Here is a 20,570-nt window from a genome sequence, read left to right as displayed (position 1 = left end):
ATGTATTATAGTTTTAATTGGTACTTTTAAAACTATTTCATGTTTAATAACCATTTATATTTCCCATTTGTTCCTCTCTGGGCTTATCATTATGAAGACCAGCATGGATTCTTGAGATACTTCTTTTGTTTCTTACCTACATGATGCACAAAAGAAAAGGCTGAAAACTAATCCAGCAATTAATAATGCTTTATATTCAGAGCATGCAGGGGAAACATGGCTCTGAATTGTGATTTGAATTTGTGATCATTTTTCTGTGTTTTATATGACAATATATTAATACTTCCACACTAGATAAGTATTAGCATATGTGGTGATCAATACAAGTGTTAGAGAGTAGAGGAATTAGCAGATATATTTGTGCAGTGAAATACAAAACACTCTTCTTGGTGGAGGTTGGATGTTCACTAGATCTTGAGGGAATGGGGAAATGTGAGAAGAGAGGTCGGAAGGGCATCCCTGATAGTGGGAAGGAGGTGGACGATGCCTCAGAAGAGGGGAGCTGCAGACCACAGCACAGCAGCGGCAGGCGGCCTGCCTTTCTTCACACAGGAATGAAGCAGACCTGGTACGAGGGTGGCAAACACATTAACCCACTGACATCTGCAGTGATATTGAGGTCCTTTGGGTCAACCAGAGATTTCAGGTTAAAGTTCTGTAAAATGGTGGTCAGGAACAAAAACAGCTCCATGCGGGCCAGGCCTTCTCCCAAACAAATTCGTTTTCCTGAAAATAACAAGCACAGAGGGTCGTAACTCCATGTGTGTAACTGTGACTCTGACAAACACTGTGTTTGTGACAGACACAAATGGAATACTCAGTAACTGTTTGATGAAGGATTCAATGGATTGGATGGATGGCTAGAAGGATGGTGGAATAGAATGATGGATGGAAGGATGGACACACTTGCTAGCTGCCTAACATCTGAGCTTAGCAGGCACTCTTCATTCAACAAATATTTATTGAGTATCATCTCGATGCCCTTCATTAAGTATTCCCACATTATAACTGCTCTTTTGACATTTCAAGTTTCCATCTATATTTTTCTTTTTTTTTTTATTTTTTTATTTTTGTCATTATACAATGTGGTTGATTATTGTGGCCCATTACCAAAACCTCCCTCCCTCCTCCCCAACAACCTCCTATCTGCTCGCTTGTCCTATCAACTTCAAGGAATTGTGGTTGTTGTGTCTTCTTCCCTCCCCCCCTAGTTTGTGTATTTATTTATTTATTTTTAGCTCCCACCAATAAGTGAGAACATGTGATATTTCTCTTTCTGTGCCTGACTCGTTTCACTTAATATAATTCTTTCTAGGTCCATCCATGTCGTTCCAAATGGCAGTATTTCATTCTTTTTAAAGTTTCCATCTATATTTTTCAGGAAACACACCCACATTCTTGTGTTTCCTGTTCCCTGTCTAATGTTCCATGATCTTTCCTCCATTCCTCATACCCTGTACTTTCAGCTCTGGCTGTGCACAGTCTTCATCAATCTCCAATATACCATACAATTTCAAGTTTTACATCATAGAGTTCCTTTTGATTAAGATGCACTTTTCTTATACTACATTCAGGACCTAAGTCCGCTTTATACTCTTTGTGATCCCCTCAAGCAGTAAAACCTTGCCTTCTCTGGATTTCCTCAACATTATATTCATGCTTCCATTGAAGCATGGCTCACCTGAAATCATAATTCTCTACCCATTTATTTTTCTATTGTGCTAAAATGTGAATTATTGAAGGGAAATATCTGTCCTTGTCATCTTGGTATCTACAGTACCATTTACAAAGCAGACATCAAAAGGGTATAAAGAAAATTATGATTTGTAATATGAATATGCTAATAATAAAAATTAAAACAATTAAACTAATTATGTACATGGTGGGGGGGAGCCACAGAGATTCCATGGACAGAGACTCAGCACAAACACTGCAAGAGCTGAGATCCAGTATCCAAGATATATGATCATGACTGAAGGAAAAGCAGGCTTTTCCAGAATTATTGCAGAGGATTCTTCCACATTCCCAATATTTCTCTGACCCTGTCATTATTCGGAAGAGGTTCTGACATCCTTGATCTAGAGAAAATGTCCTGCTCCTGTGTTTCATTGCCTCTTTAGAACTGTCCTGCCTCCTCTTTTTCCATTCTCTCTGTCCCCTTTGAGGCAGCCCAAATGTCATTTCTGCTATTAGAATGTTTCTTACTCCACCTTATGCCTTACTGTGGGGTATGAGAGAGCAGGAAGCAGGCAGCTTCTTCCCAGCCCCTTGCCCACCAGCAGCCTGTGCGTTCCCCTCTCACAGCACCAGTCCTACTGGATTGCAATGGTCTATTTACTCATCTGCTTCCCTATGTGTGAAGCCCTTTGGTGCCTATTCTGTGCTTGTGGATACTTGTAGCCCCAGAGCTCAGTCTGAAGATGGGGGCAGGGGGCAGTGAGGGACACCACATAGAAGACACTCAAAGTTGTGGAGTCAGGAACGTTTCTCATGGTAGATGTGGGGAGTCTAAATGAGATTCACCTTCTAAGAGGAGCTCTTAGATAGCTCAGTAATGTATCTACAGTCAAAATTTAATCAACCTATACTATAGCTTTCTCACTTTGGAAGAACTGGGTCAACTTCCCGAATCCCCTGTAATATTGCCCAACAATGAGGATGTATGATGAGCAGGGAAAGCATGTGGGTGGGTATTGGGAATGGTGCTTCTGATCAGGTACAAACAGCAGTTCTACCAGCCCAGAGGAGGCACCCTGTAAGTTCCAAGTGATGTCAAAAAGTGATCTTGCCTCCTGATGCACAAATGATAGTGAATTTCTGTTACCTGCTGAGAAAGGCATGAAGTAGTCACTTTTCTTAAAGTTGCCGTTCTCATCCAGAAAGTGTCCAGGGTCAAATGTCTTTGGGTTTGGGAATTCTTTGTCATCGTGTAGCACCGAGGTCAGTGATGTTAATACAGTCATGCCCTGGAGTAAACAGACAAAGATAAACTGAGTTATAAGAATTCATGGAGCTGGAAGAAAGAATTATTATCACTTACTTGAGTCTCTTTTAACTGTAGATGAAGAAACTCAGTTCCAAAGAATGGTGACATTTCCTATCAGAGAGACCAATTCATCAACAGGCATGAGTTTAGGCCAGTGGCAATGCTCTTGCTAATGTGGCCTCCAATAACATTTGAGTATAGAGATACTTGGGTGCCAAACCTTCTAAATCTGTTCTTATCAAGTTTGGACATTGTTGTCTGTCCTTACTGCTCTATTTCATCACTTCAGTTTTCACACATCTCATATGTAGATTATGGTTTTAAGTGGAAGTCTCTGTTGGCAATTGAAAAGTTCAGAGTATCTGTTTACAGGGCTGTTTTTGTATTGTTGTTTTTTTGTTTTATTTATTTTTTATTTTTTTATGCTGGCCCTTGTATGCTTTTTTTTTTTTTTAATTTATTTTATTTATTGAATCAAAATTGATTATACTTATTTTGGTGGTTGAACATTGAGATATGTTGATCAAATCAATATTACTAGCATATGTATTGTTACAAATCGTAATTATTCTTTATGCCCCTTGTCCAATCTCTCCCCTTCCCCTGTTCCCACCCCCTCCCCCCTCTAATTACCCTAGACTTCTTCTCTCCTTCTGAAAGAATAATGGTTACTCTGTTAATTTGTTGCCTAGATGATCTGTCTAATGCTGAGAGATGTGATCAGGTCCCCCAATATTATCATAGGGCAGATGCTGCTTCTGTCACTCTGAAATGGGCTTTGTGGAAAGAGACATCCTCTTCTTTTCTTTGACTCTGCTGGTGACTCTCCTTGTGTGAATGCACTCCGGTGATTGGTGGACCATTTGCGTGGTGCTTGTGGTGTCTAGTCGCTTTCGTGGCAGCCATGGTTATTGTGGAGGCTGCAGTGGGCCACCTACATGGAGGTGCTGTTTCCGGTATGCTCCTTGGCACTGGCGGTATGCCTGGTTGTGGTGTGTGTCTGGTCCCCTTCTCCATGTCGCTGGTCCCTGGGCAGGCCCCAAGTCACTGGTGCCATGTGCCAGGTTGTGGGAGATGTGTCCAGTCCCCTTCTCCATGCCTTGGGTCACCAGGTGAGACCCAAGGAGCTGGCTTGGTGTGCCTGGTTGAGGGACGGTGCTCTGGTCCCCTTCTCCATTCCCCGGGTCTCTGAGTGGGCCCTGAAGCACTGGTGTGGCATGCCTGGTTGTGGGAGGAGGGTCCAGTCCCCATCTCCATGCCCCAGGTGGGCCCCGAGACACTGGCATGGTGTGCCTGGTTGAGGGAGGGCAGCTCGGTCCCCTTATCCATGCCCCAGGTCCCTGGGTGGGCCCTGAGGTGCTGGTACAGTGTGCCTGGTTGTGAGAGAGAGGCCTGGTCCCCTTCTCCATGCCTTGTGTCCCTGGGCAGGCCCTGAGGCACTGGCGAGTTGTGCCTGGCTGTGGGAGAGAGGTCCAGTCCCCTTCTCCATGCCCTGGGTGCCCAGGTGGGCCCCGAGGCACTGTCCTGGTGTGCCTGATTGTGGGAGAGAGGTCCAGTCCCCTTCTCCATTTCCTGGGTCCCTGGGTGTACTCCAAGGTGCTGGCATGGTGTGCCTGGTTGTGGGAGAGAGGTCCAGTCCCCTTCTCCTTGCCTCAGGTCATTGGGCAGGCCCTGAGGTGCTGGCACAATGTGCCTGGTTGTGGGAAAGAGGTCCAGTCCCCTTCTCCATGCTTCAGGACCCTGGGCGGGCCCCAAGGCGCTGGCATGGTGTGCCTGGTTGTGGGAAAGAGGTCCGGTCCCCTTCTTCATGCTTCGGGACCCTGGGCGGGCCCCGAGGCGCTGGCATGGTGTGCCTGGTTGTGGGAGAAAGGTCTGGTCACCAGCTCCATACCTCGGGTCCCCAGGCAGGCTCCAAAGTGTGGGCATGGTGTGCCTGGTTGTGGGAGAGAGGTCCGGTCCCCTTCTCCATGCCTTGGGTCCCTAGGCAGGCCTCAAGATGCGGGCATGGTGTGTCTGGTTGTGGGAGAGAGGTCTGGTCTCCTTCTCCTTGCCTTGGGTCACTGGGCAGGCCCCGAGGTGCTGGTGTGGTGTGCCTGGTTGCGGGAGGAGGGTCCAGTCCCCTTCTCCATGCCTCGGGTCCCCATGCTGGTCCTGAGGCACTGGCACAGTTTGCCTGGAAGTGGGAGTGGGGTCCGGTCCCCGGATCCAAGCCTCTGGTTCCCAGGAAGGCCCCAATGTGCTGGTGGTGTGCCTGTGCCAGAACTAATTTTTTGTCCTTTGCTTCTAACATGGGGAAACTTCCTGCAGGAACCAGTACTTGAGCTGTGTACTTGTTTAAATTGCTACTTTGCTGCTGTTTCCCTAGAGAAGGCTTTTTGTGCAGCTCAGGGTTTAATGGTTGATCTTATACGTACTTCCAGCTCTCCAGAGACCCTCTGCACCTGGATTGTGTAGAATCTCTGATCTGGGCCTGAGTTTTTTTCATCAAACTGCACCCCATGCAATTCTGCATTCCTGACCAGTCTCCTCTGAGTGGTTCTGTGCTGACTGCGGAGCAGGTTGTCTGTCCTTGCTGTGTCCCAGTGCTCTCCTGGTGTTCCCATCTCGCCCACTGCCCACAGTCCAAACACTTTCCATGAGACCAGCCCAGTGCCATCCTTTGCGATGACTTACTGGCCTCTGAGTTGCTCCTTTTTCAGCTGTTCTTGCTCCTCGCTCCTGCGTGGGTCCATTGGAACCCTATTAGTGGTCTTGCTGTCCTGGGGGCCACCAAAGCCCTTTTCTCCCCTTCCGCCTCCAAGTAACTCCATCTGAAGGGCTCTGCTGCAGCTTCTGCCGGTTTCTGCTCCATGCGCTCAGCAGCTCGAGCCTTAAAGCAGCCGTGGCCCAAAACGCTCAGAGCAGCTTTTTCTTTCTCTCATTGTAGTTTCTCCCGCCTTCATGAACTCCGTAGGTCTCTCCTCCTCTTCCCCTGAGCTCCAGCGGCCCCAGTTTGGCTGATGTTACATTTTTATAGTTGTAAATTGGTTGATTTGTGGGAGAGAGTGACGCTGGGAACCGTTTATTCTGATATCTTGACTAGAATCTTTTTACCTGATCTCCCTCCTATGCTCTTAAACAAGTAATACATAAATTTTTTTCTTTAAGATGCAAAAGCAGGTATATTTTAAACAAAGGTTATTCAAACAATTGGAAATCCATAAAGGAGAAAAATGAAGCATGACCATTACTCAACACCATAAATAAAAATTAACTAAAAATGGATCACTGATCTAAACGTAAGAGCTAGGGCTGGCTGGTTAGCTCAGTTGGTTAGATCATGGCGTCATAACACCAAAGTCAGGGGTTCAGATCCCCGTACCGGCCAGCCACCAAAAGATAAATGTAAGACCCAAACCAATAAAACTTTAAAAAAAAAGAAAAAAAAAAGATAAGAGTAGATCTTAGGGATCTTGTATTGGCAATATTCTTTAGGTAGGACCCAAAAGCATAAATCAACCTCACATCATTGCAGAAGTTCTACTGGACTTATACCTGGCAATAACAAACAGCCTGTGTGCAAATCCAGCCTGCCACCAGGTTTGGTATAACCCACAAGCTAAGGATGTTTAATTTTTTTAAAAAAAGAAGAAGAAGAAGAAGAAGAAGGAAAGCAAATTTCTTGAAACATAGAAATAATATGAAAATTTAAATTACAGTTTCCATAAAAATTGGGACATAGCCATCCTCATTTGTTTACACACTATGACTGCTTCTATGCTACAATGACAGAGTTCACTAAGGCAACAGAAACCCCATGGCCTGCCTGCAAAGTCTAAAATATTTACTATCTGGCTCATTGAAGAAAAAGTTTGCCAATTTTTTAGACCATTATCTCCACCTAGATCAGTGCTTCAGTTCATGGTAGAAAAAAATCATTTATTTGATTAGTAAGAGGGTAGAATCAGTCATGCAGTGCTGCATATTTCTATAATGGGCTGTCCCATGCAGAAGAGAATCATTAGGTCATTCCTTTGGGGCTCTAGGCTCTTCAGGCTCAGACACTGAGCCACCAGATACTGGGAGAGCTGCCATGCAGAGGGGTGAATAGGTGAGCTCAGCAGCTGTAATGCTCCCCTGAAGCAGGAACCAAACTAATGCAGTGGATGGGGCAGAGTGGCAATCCCTGCCTGATTCTTTAGTCTATTTCCTATTTAGTTACTAAAAGGAGAAAGAAGTTTCATTAATATCACCCTCAGACCTCAACACTAACGGGAAAAAAAGGCTTCTCCTGGTTTTGTCCTTTGGTGAAAACAGAGTAGAATAAAGTCCTAACCCTTACACCAAATCTGTGATCAACAAAACAAGCCCCATTACCTCTTGGTAAAGTAATCAATTCTCTCTTCTCCATTGGATGACATTAGTAATTGCAACCTTCCCAATTTCACTACTTTTTCCCCATGAAAATACAATGTTTAGTCGGATCATTTTTAATTTTAATAATAATATGTCCTAGCTTCAAGTGGAATAGAGAAGCTTGAAGCATAGCAACTAGAATGTCTGGATAAGTACAGAACCAAGTGTTAGAAGGCATTGTAAAGCTGCTGAGACAAAACTTGGTTTCAAGATTCCAGAGATGAGAGAACCTCAGAGAGATAAGCTGACACCTATAATCAATTTTTGACTGTGTTGATATCATGTCCAATGCTGAATCGGGGCAGGAGGTATTATATCATTATTACTGCCCATGGAAAAGGAATAAACTCTTTCTGGAAGAAGATAAACATATGAAACTCTGCATTGTTTCATATATAATATCTGATATTTAATGAAAAGTTATGCATTTCAAAGATGCAACTAAGTATCCACAACAGAAGAGTGGGGGAAGGGGAGGCAATGGAAACAGACCCACGTAAGAGAACATTTCTCACCTAACATTATGAGGCCAGCATTACCTTGGCATCAGAAATCTGACGAGAAAATTTTGAAGGAGAAAAATCACAGACCAAACTCTCTTATAAATATAAATAAAGAAGCCCTGAACAATATGGAGCAAATTAAATCCAGCTGTGTGTATACTTACAATACGTATATTTATTTAGGAAATTGAGCCCAATATATACAGTCATCCAATAGATGCAGGGAATCAATCTGATAAAATTAGACACCTTCATGACAAAAATTTGGGTAAAAATAAGAGAAGAGGGTAAACTTCCATTACCTGATAAGGCTCATCTGTCAAAATGTACTTAAAATATCGTTCTCAATAGTTAGATTTTTTTATTAATTTATTTATTTTAAAAAATAAACTAAAAAAATTAACAATAGTGAGATATTAAACCTTCATTCCTTCCTGCAGATCAAGAAGAAAACAAAGACACCCACTATCACCAATTCTATTCAAGGCTATCCTGGAAATTTTGCCAGTGCAATAGTGCGCTAAAGAGAAATTAAGGACACAAGAACTGGAAAATAATAAATAAAACAAATGTTGGCTCAGACAGTAGGAGAATGTACATAGAAATTCCAAAGGAATCTACGGACAACTCATTATCAATGAGAGTAAATTTAGCAAGGTTGCTAGATATAAGTTCATCAGAATAATAAAACCAATTATATTTCCATATTCCAGGTACAAAAAGTGGAAAAGACATTTTATAAATTTATAGCACCAAGAAAAATACTAATTATCTAGGAACAACCTAACAAAATTTGAAGCCCTTTCATTGAAAACACCACATTACATCCCAGTGTTTTGGGAAATTGACAAAATGATACTTTTAATATTTATTTGTAAACATAAAAACCTAACAATAGCCAAAACAATCTTGAAAAAGCAGAACAAATTTGGAAGACTTACACTGCCAAATACGAAGACCTGTTATGAAGCTTTATATCCCCAAATGTAAACAGCACCAAGTCCATTAAGCTGTCACACATGTAAATTTTGCTCTCCTTTCATCTCCTATCAGTAGAGGACTGGAACCATACTGTGAATCTGGGAACTTCAAGAGCACTGAGGTGCAATGTGGAAGAAACAATCCTACCTTTGGGATGAGGTAGTTTCTGAATTTAATGTCACATGTCACCACATGGGGCAGGACATTAGGGGTGAGGTCAATGTATCTCTGGATCTCATGTATCACGGCATCAGTGTAGGGCATGTGGTTCCTGTCCTGCATGCAGGGTCTCCGGTGTCTGCCAATCACACGTTCAATCTCTTCCTGGACTTTAGCTGATAAAACACAAGTAAGAAATAATGGAAAAGGAGAAAAATGGAACATTTGTGGTATTAATTCAGGTTTACAAGAAGCATTCTGAAGGTGTCCCAACAGCATTATAAACATAAATTATAGGGCCAGATTTTGATAATACAATGATAATATAATTATTTTTGTGCCCTAAGTCTGTACGTACATATATAAGCATATACGTTAAGTAATAGAAATAGAAATGATAAAATGTTAGAAAATATAAAGTTTGCATATACTTAAATAAAGAAATTACTGTCTTGCAGAAGAAAAACACAAATCAAATATTAATTTCATATCAAAACAATATATGGTGCTTATAAAATTAAATTCGAGGCTGGCTGGTTAGCTCTGTTGGTTAGAGCATGGTGCTGATAATACCAATATCCAGAGTTCAATCCCTGTACCAGCCAGCCACCAAAAAAAGAAAAAAAAAGTGAAAAAAGAATTATATTCTACTGTAGTATCTATGTGTATGTTTGTATGTGTTTAAGGTTTGTGTGTGCAGTTTACAGTGGTACTGTGTTCATTCTCCAACTTCCCAAATGTGGCCACTTTGATCATTCTAGTAGCTTCTTTTGAAGTTAGATTCATATTTCTAAATAACAATCATCTGTTTCTATTTCTCACTTATCCATTTTTTATTTTTTTTTTTACCAGTAAGAGGATCACAGCCCTCAGCACGGTGTTGTCCGCACCACGCTCAGCCAGTGAGCGCACCAGCCATCCCTATATAGAATCCGAACCCGCAGCCTCAGTGCTACCAGCACCGCACTCTCCCGAGTGAACCACGGGGCCGGCCCTCGCTTATCAATTTTTGACAATATTTAATGATGTCCTGGTATGCGAGATGAGTATTCTAATCTCCATCGCCATCCCATACTTGGACTCACACCCACAAACAGATACACACACACAGAGGTTTCCTCACTCCATTTCCAGAATATATTTAGCCCACAATTTTTGCTATTCCAATATTTATCATTTACATCATTCTGACTACATAAATATGGATCCCTAGTAAGACAGCCATAATTTCAGATTTGGTACTTTCTTGGACTAAACCATGTCTCTTTGTTTCAATTCATAATTTTATATTTCCCAAGTTAAAATTATTTCCAAGTGTTCACATAGATGTTTGAAACTCCTAGTAACAATTTCCTAATTACTGAGAAACCTCATAAAATCCATCACTTCTCTTCTGTTCTTGGGGTCTGCCCTCACACCTGCATTGTCCACCTGGTCCTTTCTGCGGTGGGTGTTTTCTAGGCCTGGTGTCCAGCAGCCTCCCTGACATTCTCATTCTCCTACGTGAGGCCTGCTGATCCCTGGAGCCCATGACTTCCTCTGACTTGGTTTCAGACATTTGGATGGAGCACATCCTCCAGTATTCTTCTGAAAAAGGAAAACTAGGAGGTAATGTTTTTGGCAAATGTGCAGGTCTGAAGATACCCTTTGTCTATGAATAAATGAGCTAATAGTTACTCTTAAGAATTCTGATGCTGATATATATTTTAATCGTTTATATATGATCTGGTAGCTCACTGAAAGTTTTTATGAATTTCTTTTTAATTCCTGGTGTTCCAAAATTTTATAACCCTGTATCTTGGGTAGGATATTTTTATTTCATTCACTGTGCTGAATAGTTGGAGAGAAGTTTCTATTTAGATTTTTTTTTAAACGCAAAGGTCTTTTCTCTAGATCTGTTCACTCTCTAGAGGATGTATCTGGTTGCTGTATTTCAGGAAGCAAGTTGGAGGAAAGAGCTAAGAGTTTCTGAATTCAAGGACTAGATTCTTCCCAAACCTTCTTTTCCAGCCCCACACCTCACTCTTTTCTCTGTCACTGCCCCTGTCCCTGAGTATAGGGATTCTTAGGCTCAGTTTCTCTAGAAAGTGAGGCTCCTTTTTCCTTGAGGGGAAATCATTTACCTGATAAAAGGAGGCGTGCAGGGAACATGGGAAGGGAGAGCCTCCTTTTACAGCCTCATTTTCTACCTTCTCTGACACTTGCTACTTCCAAATAGGGAGGCTTATGGAATTGTAGGGACACAGACTGGTTTTCTTCCTTGATAAATCTTCCTATTCTTACAATTAGGTTACAACTTCATCCTCTCTGCTGAGTTAATTATCACCCTTCAATCTGCTCTCTGTGCTTCAGAAACTTGCTGAAGACTTCTTGGCTGTTTCCTGCACTCTTGTCCTCCTACTTTCAAAGGACTAATCCTCATTTGTAATTCGGTTATTGCCATTTCAGTGAGATCCTGACATGGGACAGGGGAAAATAGTATATTTTTTTAGCTGCTGAATAACTAGAAATCTTTAAAGGTAAATTTCTAAAGTAAAACTGTTTGTTTTAAATTATAGATAAAATTATAGACAGCAAATCACCACCACCACCACCCCCCAAAAAATTCTTATTTTGACAAACACCAGTCTTGGAAAACAGACTTCTGGAATATTAAAATTCCTTTAAGTATATCTTCTGCCTAAACAGAAACACCTTTCTTATGAACTAAATTTTAGATTACTTCCCAGGCTGGAGATTGTCTTAGGTGGCATCACTGAATTTCTACGATTGCCACTTTTGCTTCAATAAGGACAGTTTCCATTTTTCCCACCCCAGCATTAGAAAACTGAATTTTCAGATGAGGAAAGGTATTTGCAATATACCTACTGTTCAAAGTGTCCTTTTCATAACAAAACCAATATGCAATCCCAGGCCAATTGATGCTGCCACAAATCACCTCCCATGAAATCCAGGCGCAGCACCAGAGTTTTATTGCTTTTCCTACTGCCATGCTGTCTTCACTTCTCTCAGTCACCCTCCCGTATTCTGTAAAGATGTCCTACTTTAGTCATATCATTAAATCTGGACCAATTATAGTTGCTGGCACAGAAGCTAAATAGTGAGGTTTCTCTAAAAGAAACAGGATGGAGGACACTACCAGCGTCTTCCCAACATCTTTGCTGAAATTCACTCTGCTCATCACCTGTGGTCATACCTGTGACCTCCGGGTACTTCAGTAGGAGCAAGAGTCCATATCTCATGGTGGTGCTTGTTGTCTCCGTCCCAGCTGCAAACAAATCAGTTGCAATGCCTAGCAATTCTTCCATGGTAAATTCAGAGTGTTGATTGTGCTTTTCCTAGGAATGATTTGATCCAATTATCTGACTAATTATTTGCAAACACAGTTAGTTCCAGAGAATCCCAAATAACTCACATTGTTATAAAATTAGCTAAAACAAAAACTAGACAGTGCAGTATTAGAAAAACTACTGTTTGGTATGGAAGAGACTGTACATCAGTTAACCTGAACTTTATTTCCTACCCCTTCATTCCTTGTTTTCCTAAAAATTCCATTCATGAGACTCTTTGAAGCTAGGAGAGCCATACAGCACATTACTTTCCCAAAAATATATAAGCAGAAGCCTATTGGTGCCTCTTCTTCTATTTTCCCATTCTCACTTAAAACACAGTTATGAATAAGGAGTTATGATAGACATCATCTTGGAACATGAAGATTTAAACATCAAAATGAAGGACTACTCTCTAAATGTGGTGTAGTAAAGTAGAAGGCACTGGACTGTCTCATGCTTCTTAACTATTGTATTATCCCTAGACTGACCCACCATGAAATCCTTACATTTGAAAATAAATAAACCCACTATTTGTTTAAGCCATTATTAACTTGATTTTTATCTTATTTGTAAACAAACACAATCTAAATTAGTAGACATAGGTAAATTAGGGCTATATCATAAAATATGTTATAAACCTCAGTTAAGAGTTTGCAAATTTCTTCTTCTGTCAAAAATTTACATGGACTCCTCCCCCATGGCCCCACCAGGGCCCTGAGATCTGGAGCTGGGGGAAGCCAGACTTAGCCGCAACCAGGCAAGGAGCACACCAAAAACACCATTTTCACACAGGTAGCCCTCCATAGCCACTGCCATTGCCATGGCTGCCGCAAAAGTGGCTAGTCTGTATAGCAGCAGTCATAGCCATCGTGCAGATGGCACGCCAGACTCTCAACTGCACTGACACAAGGAGAGGAACCAGCAGAGACCACAAAAAAAAAGAAAAGAAAAGGTCTTCTCTCCCCACAAAGCACACTCCAGAGTAATAGGAGAAGTATCTGATTTATGGTAACAGGGGAGGACTTGATCACACCTGTCTCAGTACTGGACAGATCATCTAGGCAACAAACCAATTAATATATCAGATGGAGAGGACAAATCTATGATTATTAGAGGGGTGAGCGGGAGGGGAGGGAGAAGGGAAAAGATTGGAGGATAAGGGACATAAAGAGTAAGTGTGATTTGTAACAATGAATATGCCAATAAAAAATAAAATAAAATAAAATTTATATAAACTCAATATTGCCTGCAAACTCATTAAGTTCAAATTGTGCAAAAGCTAGTATGACAGAAAAATCTAGAATGAATTATAGGAAAAGAGATTGCGTTCACAAAGACAAGACGGGGCCACCATTACTGTAGTCCAGATGGGAAAAAACAGGCAACTTGGTCTAGAGAACAAGTGCAGGAATGAATAGGAATATACAAGTTGAAGAGACACTACAGCCATGAAGACAGAGATTTTTCAGGCACTAATTGCCCATAAGGGATAAAGGAAATTGTAGGGGTAATGCAGGTGCCAAGGCTGAGCAACTACTTGAATGGAGTTTCCATGAATTGAAATTTGAGCAAGAGAAAGCAATTGACAATGATAAATAAGTTTGGTTTAGAACTGAAAAGATGGTATGACACAGAAGTGACAACAAGGTGGCAATTTTGAATATAAACTATAGAGGATAATTAATATACAAAAAAAAAATTCTAACCAGTCCCTAGGCCAGCATTAAATTAATAATGCTTTTATAATCTACAGGTGACCTATGGCATGCCTAATATCATTTAATCAGCACCATGAAAATTAACTAAACCCTCTTGACACATTCACTTGCAAGACAAATACAGTCATCTCCCATAGTAATATCAGCTTCACATGGTTTTCAAAGCTCATCAAGTTCAAATTACTCTTAAGTCAGAAGAGAAGTAGTGTACTCATAAACCAATAATAATATTTCCATCTGTTGAAGTGAATTTGGAGATTTAGTGGTTACATGCACATAACCTATCATAATTTAAAAAGACTACCTACAATAATGTTGAAAGATATCAGAGAAAACTTGAATAAATGGAAAGACATTCCACATCACAAATAAAAATACTAATGTTGTTATGATGACTTTATGAGAGTAACGTTACAAAGATGGTAAATTGGGAAGCTCAGCAATCGTTTCCTCCACAAAAACAACCAGTGACCTTGCACAATCTGTATGAAGAAATTATGTGGGGACTCTGGAGTCTAGTCAAACACTTGCAACATCTGAGGAATATTTGATGATAAAAGTGGTAAATTTTAGTAAATTAGACATCTTGCATAGAGGCTAACATTCCTCATAACTTAGCTCTGTGGTGGGTAGTTTGGGGGACAGTGTAGTGTGTTGCTGAGCAGCTGGCCAGTGCTAGGCTGGGCATTAGAAACCTTTTCCTTCAAAAATCAGCATTGTGTCTTTTGACTGCTGATGGACTGGCACAGAGGCTGGCCATTGTCTTAACCTCCATAGGCTAAAGTAACTTCCACAGTGTCAATGGATTTGTGGATTTAAAGAGAGAGAAAGACTTCTGTTCTTTTCTTATCAGATCCGGGAACATAAGGAAATTTCTGTCAGGTCACTGACTGACTACAAAGATAACAGAAAAGAGATTCAAGTGATCATACATAACAAGAGATATAGTCTTTGCAAAAATAGTTTGGAAAAGTCACTAAATAAATGGATGACTGGAGCCTTCATCAAGTAACAGCAGCAATTGTTGAAAGTGAAAAAAATCTCATTTGCAGAGTTGACACATTACAATATATTAAATTTCAATTTCTTAATAAAAACTTACTCAGAATACTGAAAAACAAGTAATATGACCCATTAATAACTAGGAAAAAAAAGAATTTCACAGAAACTAGCTCTGAGGAAGCCTAGAAATTGGATTTAAGGGATAAAACCTTTAAGTTAAATGTCTTTGATATCCTCAGAGAGTTGAAGGAAACCATGTATAAAGAACTAAAGAAAATTGAGAGAACAATGTATTAAAAAGTCAAGAATACCAATAATGAGAAATAAATTATTAAAAGAAACAAAATAAAAATTTTGGAGCTAGAAATACAATAGCTGAAAGGAAAAAAAATTCACCAAAGGGGTTAATAGCAGACTGGAGCAAGCAGAAGAAATAAATAGCAAACATGAAGATAGGACAACAGAAACTACCCAGTCTCAATAGCAGAAAGAAAAAAAATGAACAAAGCTTATGGGACCTATGAAATTCCACCAGGTGTACCAACATACACATTATGGAAGTTCTAAAGAGAGTAGAAAGAGAAAAAAGGCAGAAAAAATATCTGAAGAAATAATGCTGAAAGTTTTCCAAATTTGATGAAAGACATGAATGCATACTTCCAGGAAGCTTAATAAACTCCAAAAAGGATAAAACCAGAAACTTGTACCGAAGCATATTTTAACAAAACTGCTGAAAATCAAAGACAAACAGAGAATGTTGAAAGCACCAAGAGAGAAGAGACTCATTACGTACAAAGGATCCTCAATAAGAGTAACAGCTGATTTTCCATCAGAAATCATGGAGACCAGAAATCAGTGCTGAAAAAAAAAAACAACTGAGAACTACAAATTCTATATCTGGAGTCCTGACATCATCAAGATGGTGGAATATGGAAAATGTGGTACATCTACACAATGGAATACTACTCAGCTATAAAAACAAATGAAATACTGCCATTTGCAACAACATGGATGGACCTTGAGAGAATTATATTAAGTGAAACAAGTCAGGCACAGAAAGAGAAATACCACATGTTCTCACTTATTGGTGGGAGCTAAAAATTAATATATAAATTCACACACACACACACACACACACACACACACACACACACACACACACACACAAACCGGGAGGGGGGGAAGAAGATATAACAACCACAACTACTTGAAGTTGATACGACAAACAAACAGAAAGGACATTGTTGCGGGGGAGGGGGGAGGGAGAAGGGAGGGAGGTTTTGGTGATGGGGAGCAATAATCAGCCACAATGTATATCGACAAAATAAAACTCAAATAAATAAATAAATAAATAATAAAATAAATAAATAATAAAATAAAATATATATCCACTGGGGAAAAAAAAAAAAAAAAAGATGGTGGAATAGATAGTCCCCAGCATCACTCTCTGCCAAAACTGATCAATTTACAACTATTAAAAAGTATAGACTGCCAATCTGGGACCATTAAAGCTCAGGGGAAGAGTAAAAGAGATCTGAGGGATTTGTCAAGGTGAGAGAAGCCACAGCAAGTGAAAGAAGGAACTACTCCAACTATTTCAAGTCCCAGCTACTTAAGAGATAGCTCTGGTGAAGGGCTGGGAAGAAATTGTAGAACACGAAGCAGAAGCTGACAAAAGCCACTGTTGTGCCTTTTGCATGAAGTTGCTTGGAGTCTATATGGGATGGGAGGGCCTCAGAGCGCACCATAACAGCCCCCATGCCAGCAAGACCGCTGACAGGGTTTCCATACACCCACATAGCAAGGGCCAGAGCCAACCAAGGAAAAAAACCATGCAGAGGCCAATGAGTCATCATGAGGGACCAGCACATGGCCCTCCCCACAGGAAGCATTTGGAGTGTGGTGGGAGGCTGGCCAGCCAGGAGAACTTTGGGGCAGAGCATGGGCAGCTGATCTACCATCTGATCAACAGAGGCCCACTGAGTGGAGACTGATAAGAATGGTAGAACTACAGGGGACAGTTGGCTGGAAAGACTCAGTCCCAGGCCAAATTTCTAAACAGCCCAGATGTATCTGACCTCACAAGACCCAGAAGTGATTACAAGGACAACAATTAATATCCAATCTGCACAAAAAAACCTTCCCCAGAGGAGCAGCAGCAAAGCAGCAATTTAGTGTGATCACAGAGCTCAAGTCCATCCCCACAGGAAATTACCCCAATTTTGGAATTACCCAAAACCACAGGCCAGAGACAAAGCTCTGATATTAACCAGTAAAAGTCTAACACTACCAAAGAACACCTGTAAAACCTAGAAGAGGTAGCAGTCTCCTCACATGCCTAGGCATCAATGGAAAGACACAAAGATTGAGAAAGAACAGAGAAATATAGTCCCATCAAAGGAAACAAACCAAGCACCAGCACTGGACCTGGAGGAACAGTGGATATATGAAATGTGTGACATAGAATTCAGAATAATCCTCTTAAGGGTATTCAGGAAGTCACGAGAAAATACAGATAGAAAATTAAATGATGTCTGGAAAACAATTCAGGAGTAAAATGAGAAACTTGACAAAGAAATTGAATCAACTTTAAAAAACAAATAGGAATTCAAGAAATAAAATATATGTTATGTGAACTGAAAAACTCAATAGAAAGCTCCAACAGCAGACTTAGTCAAACTGAGGAAAGAATCAATGAGCTCAAAATTTTAAAAACACATGAAATTATTCAATCAGAGGAGAAAAAAAAGAGAAGAATAAGAAAAAATAAAACAGAAATACAGCAAATATGGAACTTCCTTAAGTAAAATAACCTCCACATAATTAGCTTATCCAAAGGAGAGGAAAAAGGAAGAGACACAGAAAGCATATTGAAGAATATAATATTTGAAAAATTCCCAAGTATGGAGAAAGATGACAGCATCCAGGTACAGGAAGCTCAAAGGTTGCCAATCAAAATCAATCCAAGGAGGATTCAAGGATGGTTCAACACATGCAAATCAATAAATGTGAAATACTACATCAAAGAAATTAAGGACAAAAACCATATGCTCATCTCAATAGTTGCAGAAAAAGCATTTGACAAAATTCAACATCCCTTCATGATAAAGGCTCTCATAAATAAGGTATAGAAGGAAAGTATCTCAACACAATAAAAGCCAGTATGACAAACCCACTGCCAACATCATTTTGAATGATGCCCACTCTCAACACTCCTTTTCAACATAGTGTTGGAAGTACTAGCTAGAGAAATCAGGCAAGGGAAATAAATAAAGGGCATCCAAATAGGAAATGATGAAGTCAAATTGGATCTGTTCTCAGATGACATGTTTGTACATATCTATAGAAAAACCTAAAAACTCTACCAAAAAAAATCTAGAGCTGATAAAGAAATTCAGTAAAGTTGCAGGGTACAAAACCAGTACACATAAATCAGTATCATTTTTATACACCAATAAAAAACTAGCAGAAAAAGAAATCGAGAAAGCAAGCCCATTTACAATAGCAACCAAAAGAATAAAATATCTAGGAATAAATTTAACCAAGGAGGTGAAAGATCTCTACAATGAGAACTACAAATCACTGCTGAAAGAAATTATAGAGGACACAAAAAGATGGCAAGACATCCCAAGCTCATGGATTGGAAGAACTAACATTGTGAATATGTCCATACTATCCAAAGTGATCTACAGATTCAATGCAATCCCCATCAAAATACCAATTATATTCTTTACAGAAATAAAAAAAACAATCATAACATTCATATGCAAAAACAAAAGATCCCATATATCCAAGCAATCCTGAGCAAAAAAAATAAAGCCAGAGGCATTGCACTACCTAACTTCTAATCATACTGCAAAGTTATAGCAACCAAAACAGCATGGTACTGGCATTGAAACAGAAACACAGATCAATGGAACAGAATAGAGAAGCCTGAAACCAATCCACATACTTACAGCCAACTTATCTTTCACAAAGGCATCAAGAATATGCATTGCAGAAAAGAGTGCCTCTTGAGCAGTGGTGCAGAGAAAACTGGATATCCATATGTAGAAGAATGAAACTGGACCTGTACCTCTTGTCATATACCAAAATCAACTCAAAGTGTATTAAAGACTTTTAAAAAATACGTGAAACTATAAAACTCCTAAGAGAAAACATAGGGGAAACATTTCAGGATGTAGGACTAGGCGAGCACTTTCCCCAAAAGCATAGAAAACAAAAGAAAAAAAATAGGACTTTGTCAAACTAAAAAGCTTCTGCACAGTAAAGGAAACAATCAACAGAGTGAAAAGACAATCTATGGAAAGGGAGAAAATATTTGCAAAGTGTGCATCCAACAAGGCATTAATATCCAGAATATACAAGGAACTCAAACAACTTAACAGAAAAAAATAATAATCCTATTTAAAAATGGGCAAATGAGATGAATAGACATTTCTCAAGAAGACATACACATGGTCAACAGGGATATGAAAAAATGCTCGGCATCACCAATCATCTGGGAAACGCAAATCAAAACCACACTGAGATATCATCTCACCCCAGTTAGACTGGCTATCATCAAAAACACAGAGAATAACAAATGCTGGTGAGGAGGTGGAGGAACAGGAAACTTCTACCCTGTTGGTGGGACTGTAAGTTAGTAAAGCCATTATGGAAAACAGGATGGATGTTTCTCAAACAACTACAGATCGAATCACCATAAAATCCAGCAATCCCTCTACTGGGTATATACCCAAAGAAATAGAAATCATAATGTCAAAGGGAGTGCATACCTGCACTCCCATGTTTATTGCACCTTCATTTACAATAGCCAAGGCATAGAATCAACCTAAATGTCCATTGATGGATGACTGGGTAAGGAAAATGTGATATGTATACACAATGGAATACTACTAAGCCCCCAAAAAAGAATGAAATTCTGCCATTTGCAGCAACATGGATGAGCTTTCAGAAAGTTATGTTAAGTGGAAAAGCCAGGCACAAAAATAGAAATACCACATGTCCTCATTCCTAAGTGGGAGGAAGGGAGACAGGGAGGGAGGGACGGAGGGAGGGATGGAGGGAGGGAGGAAAGGAAGAAAGAAAATCATAATAATACATTGCACTTTCAGAAGGAGAGAACAGAACTGTGGCTCCTAGAGGTGTGAAAGGGGGAGGGAGAGGGGAGGTTAGCAAGCAATTGGTTAATGGATACAAGGAATGATTAAGTTTTGTAGGGATGAACATGCTAATTATCCTCATTTGGGCATCACATATTGTACATAGGTATTAATATTCAACTCTATACACCACATATATGTATAATCATGTTCCAATAAATAAATACATAAATAACAATTTTTTTAAAAGATACACTTCGTGTTGACTAGAATGGCTTTAATATACACAAAAATTACAAAATTACAATATTGACAATAACATGGCAAAGTAAGAACCCTCATACTTTGCTTATGGGAATGTAAAATGGAAAGGTTAGCTGTTTCTCAAA

At 40.0% G+C, this 20,570-nt stretch overlaps 1 protein-coding gene across 2 annotated transcripts in view; it reads right to left on the bottom strand.

Annotated features, from left to right (window-relative positions):
* Window positions 1-544: 544 nt before the first annotated feature.
* The window catches only part of LOC134382672 (cytochrome P450 2C20-like), a 34,071-nt gene continuing 14,045 nt past the window's right edge, over window positions 545-20,570 (bottom strand). For both annotated transcript variants that reach the window (XM_063103404.1, XM_063103405.1), the window contains 4 exons: window positions 12,221-12,362; window positions 9,013-9,200; window positions 2,825-2,966; window positions 545-726 (listed from right to left, as the gene is read on the bottom strand). In XM_063103404.1, coding sequence (XP_062959474.1) covers window positions 545-726; window positions 2,825-2,966; window positions 9,013-9,200; window positions 12,221-12,362 — 654 coding nt within the window. The remainder of the gene's footprint in view (window positions 727-2,824; window positions 2,967-9,012; window positions 9,201-12,220; window positions 12,363-20,570) is intronic.

The sequence above is a fragment of the Cynocephalus volans genome, chromosome 7 (assembly GCF_027409185.1).
Source record: "Cynocephalus volans isolate mCynVol1 chromosome 7, mCynVol1.pri, whole genome shotgun sequence".
NCBI classification, from domain to species: Eukaryota; Metazoa; Chordata; class Mammalia; order Dermoptera; family Cynocephalidae; genus Cynocephalus; species Cynocephalus volans.
Note: the sequence above shows the minus strand (reverse complement) of the source record. Positions and strands in the feature narration are given on the sequence as shown.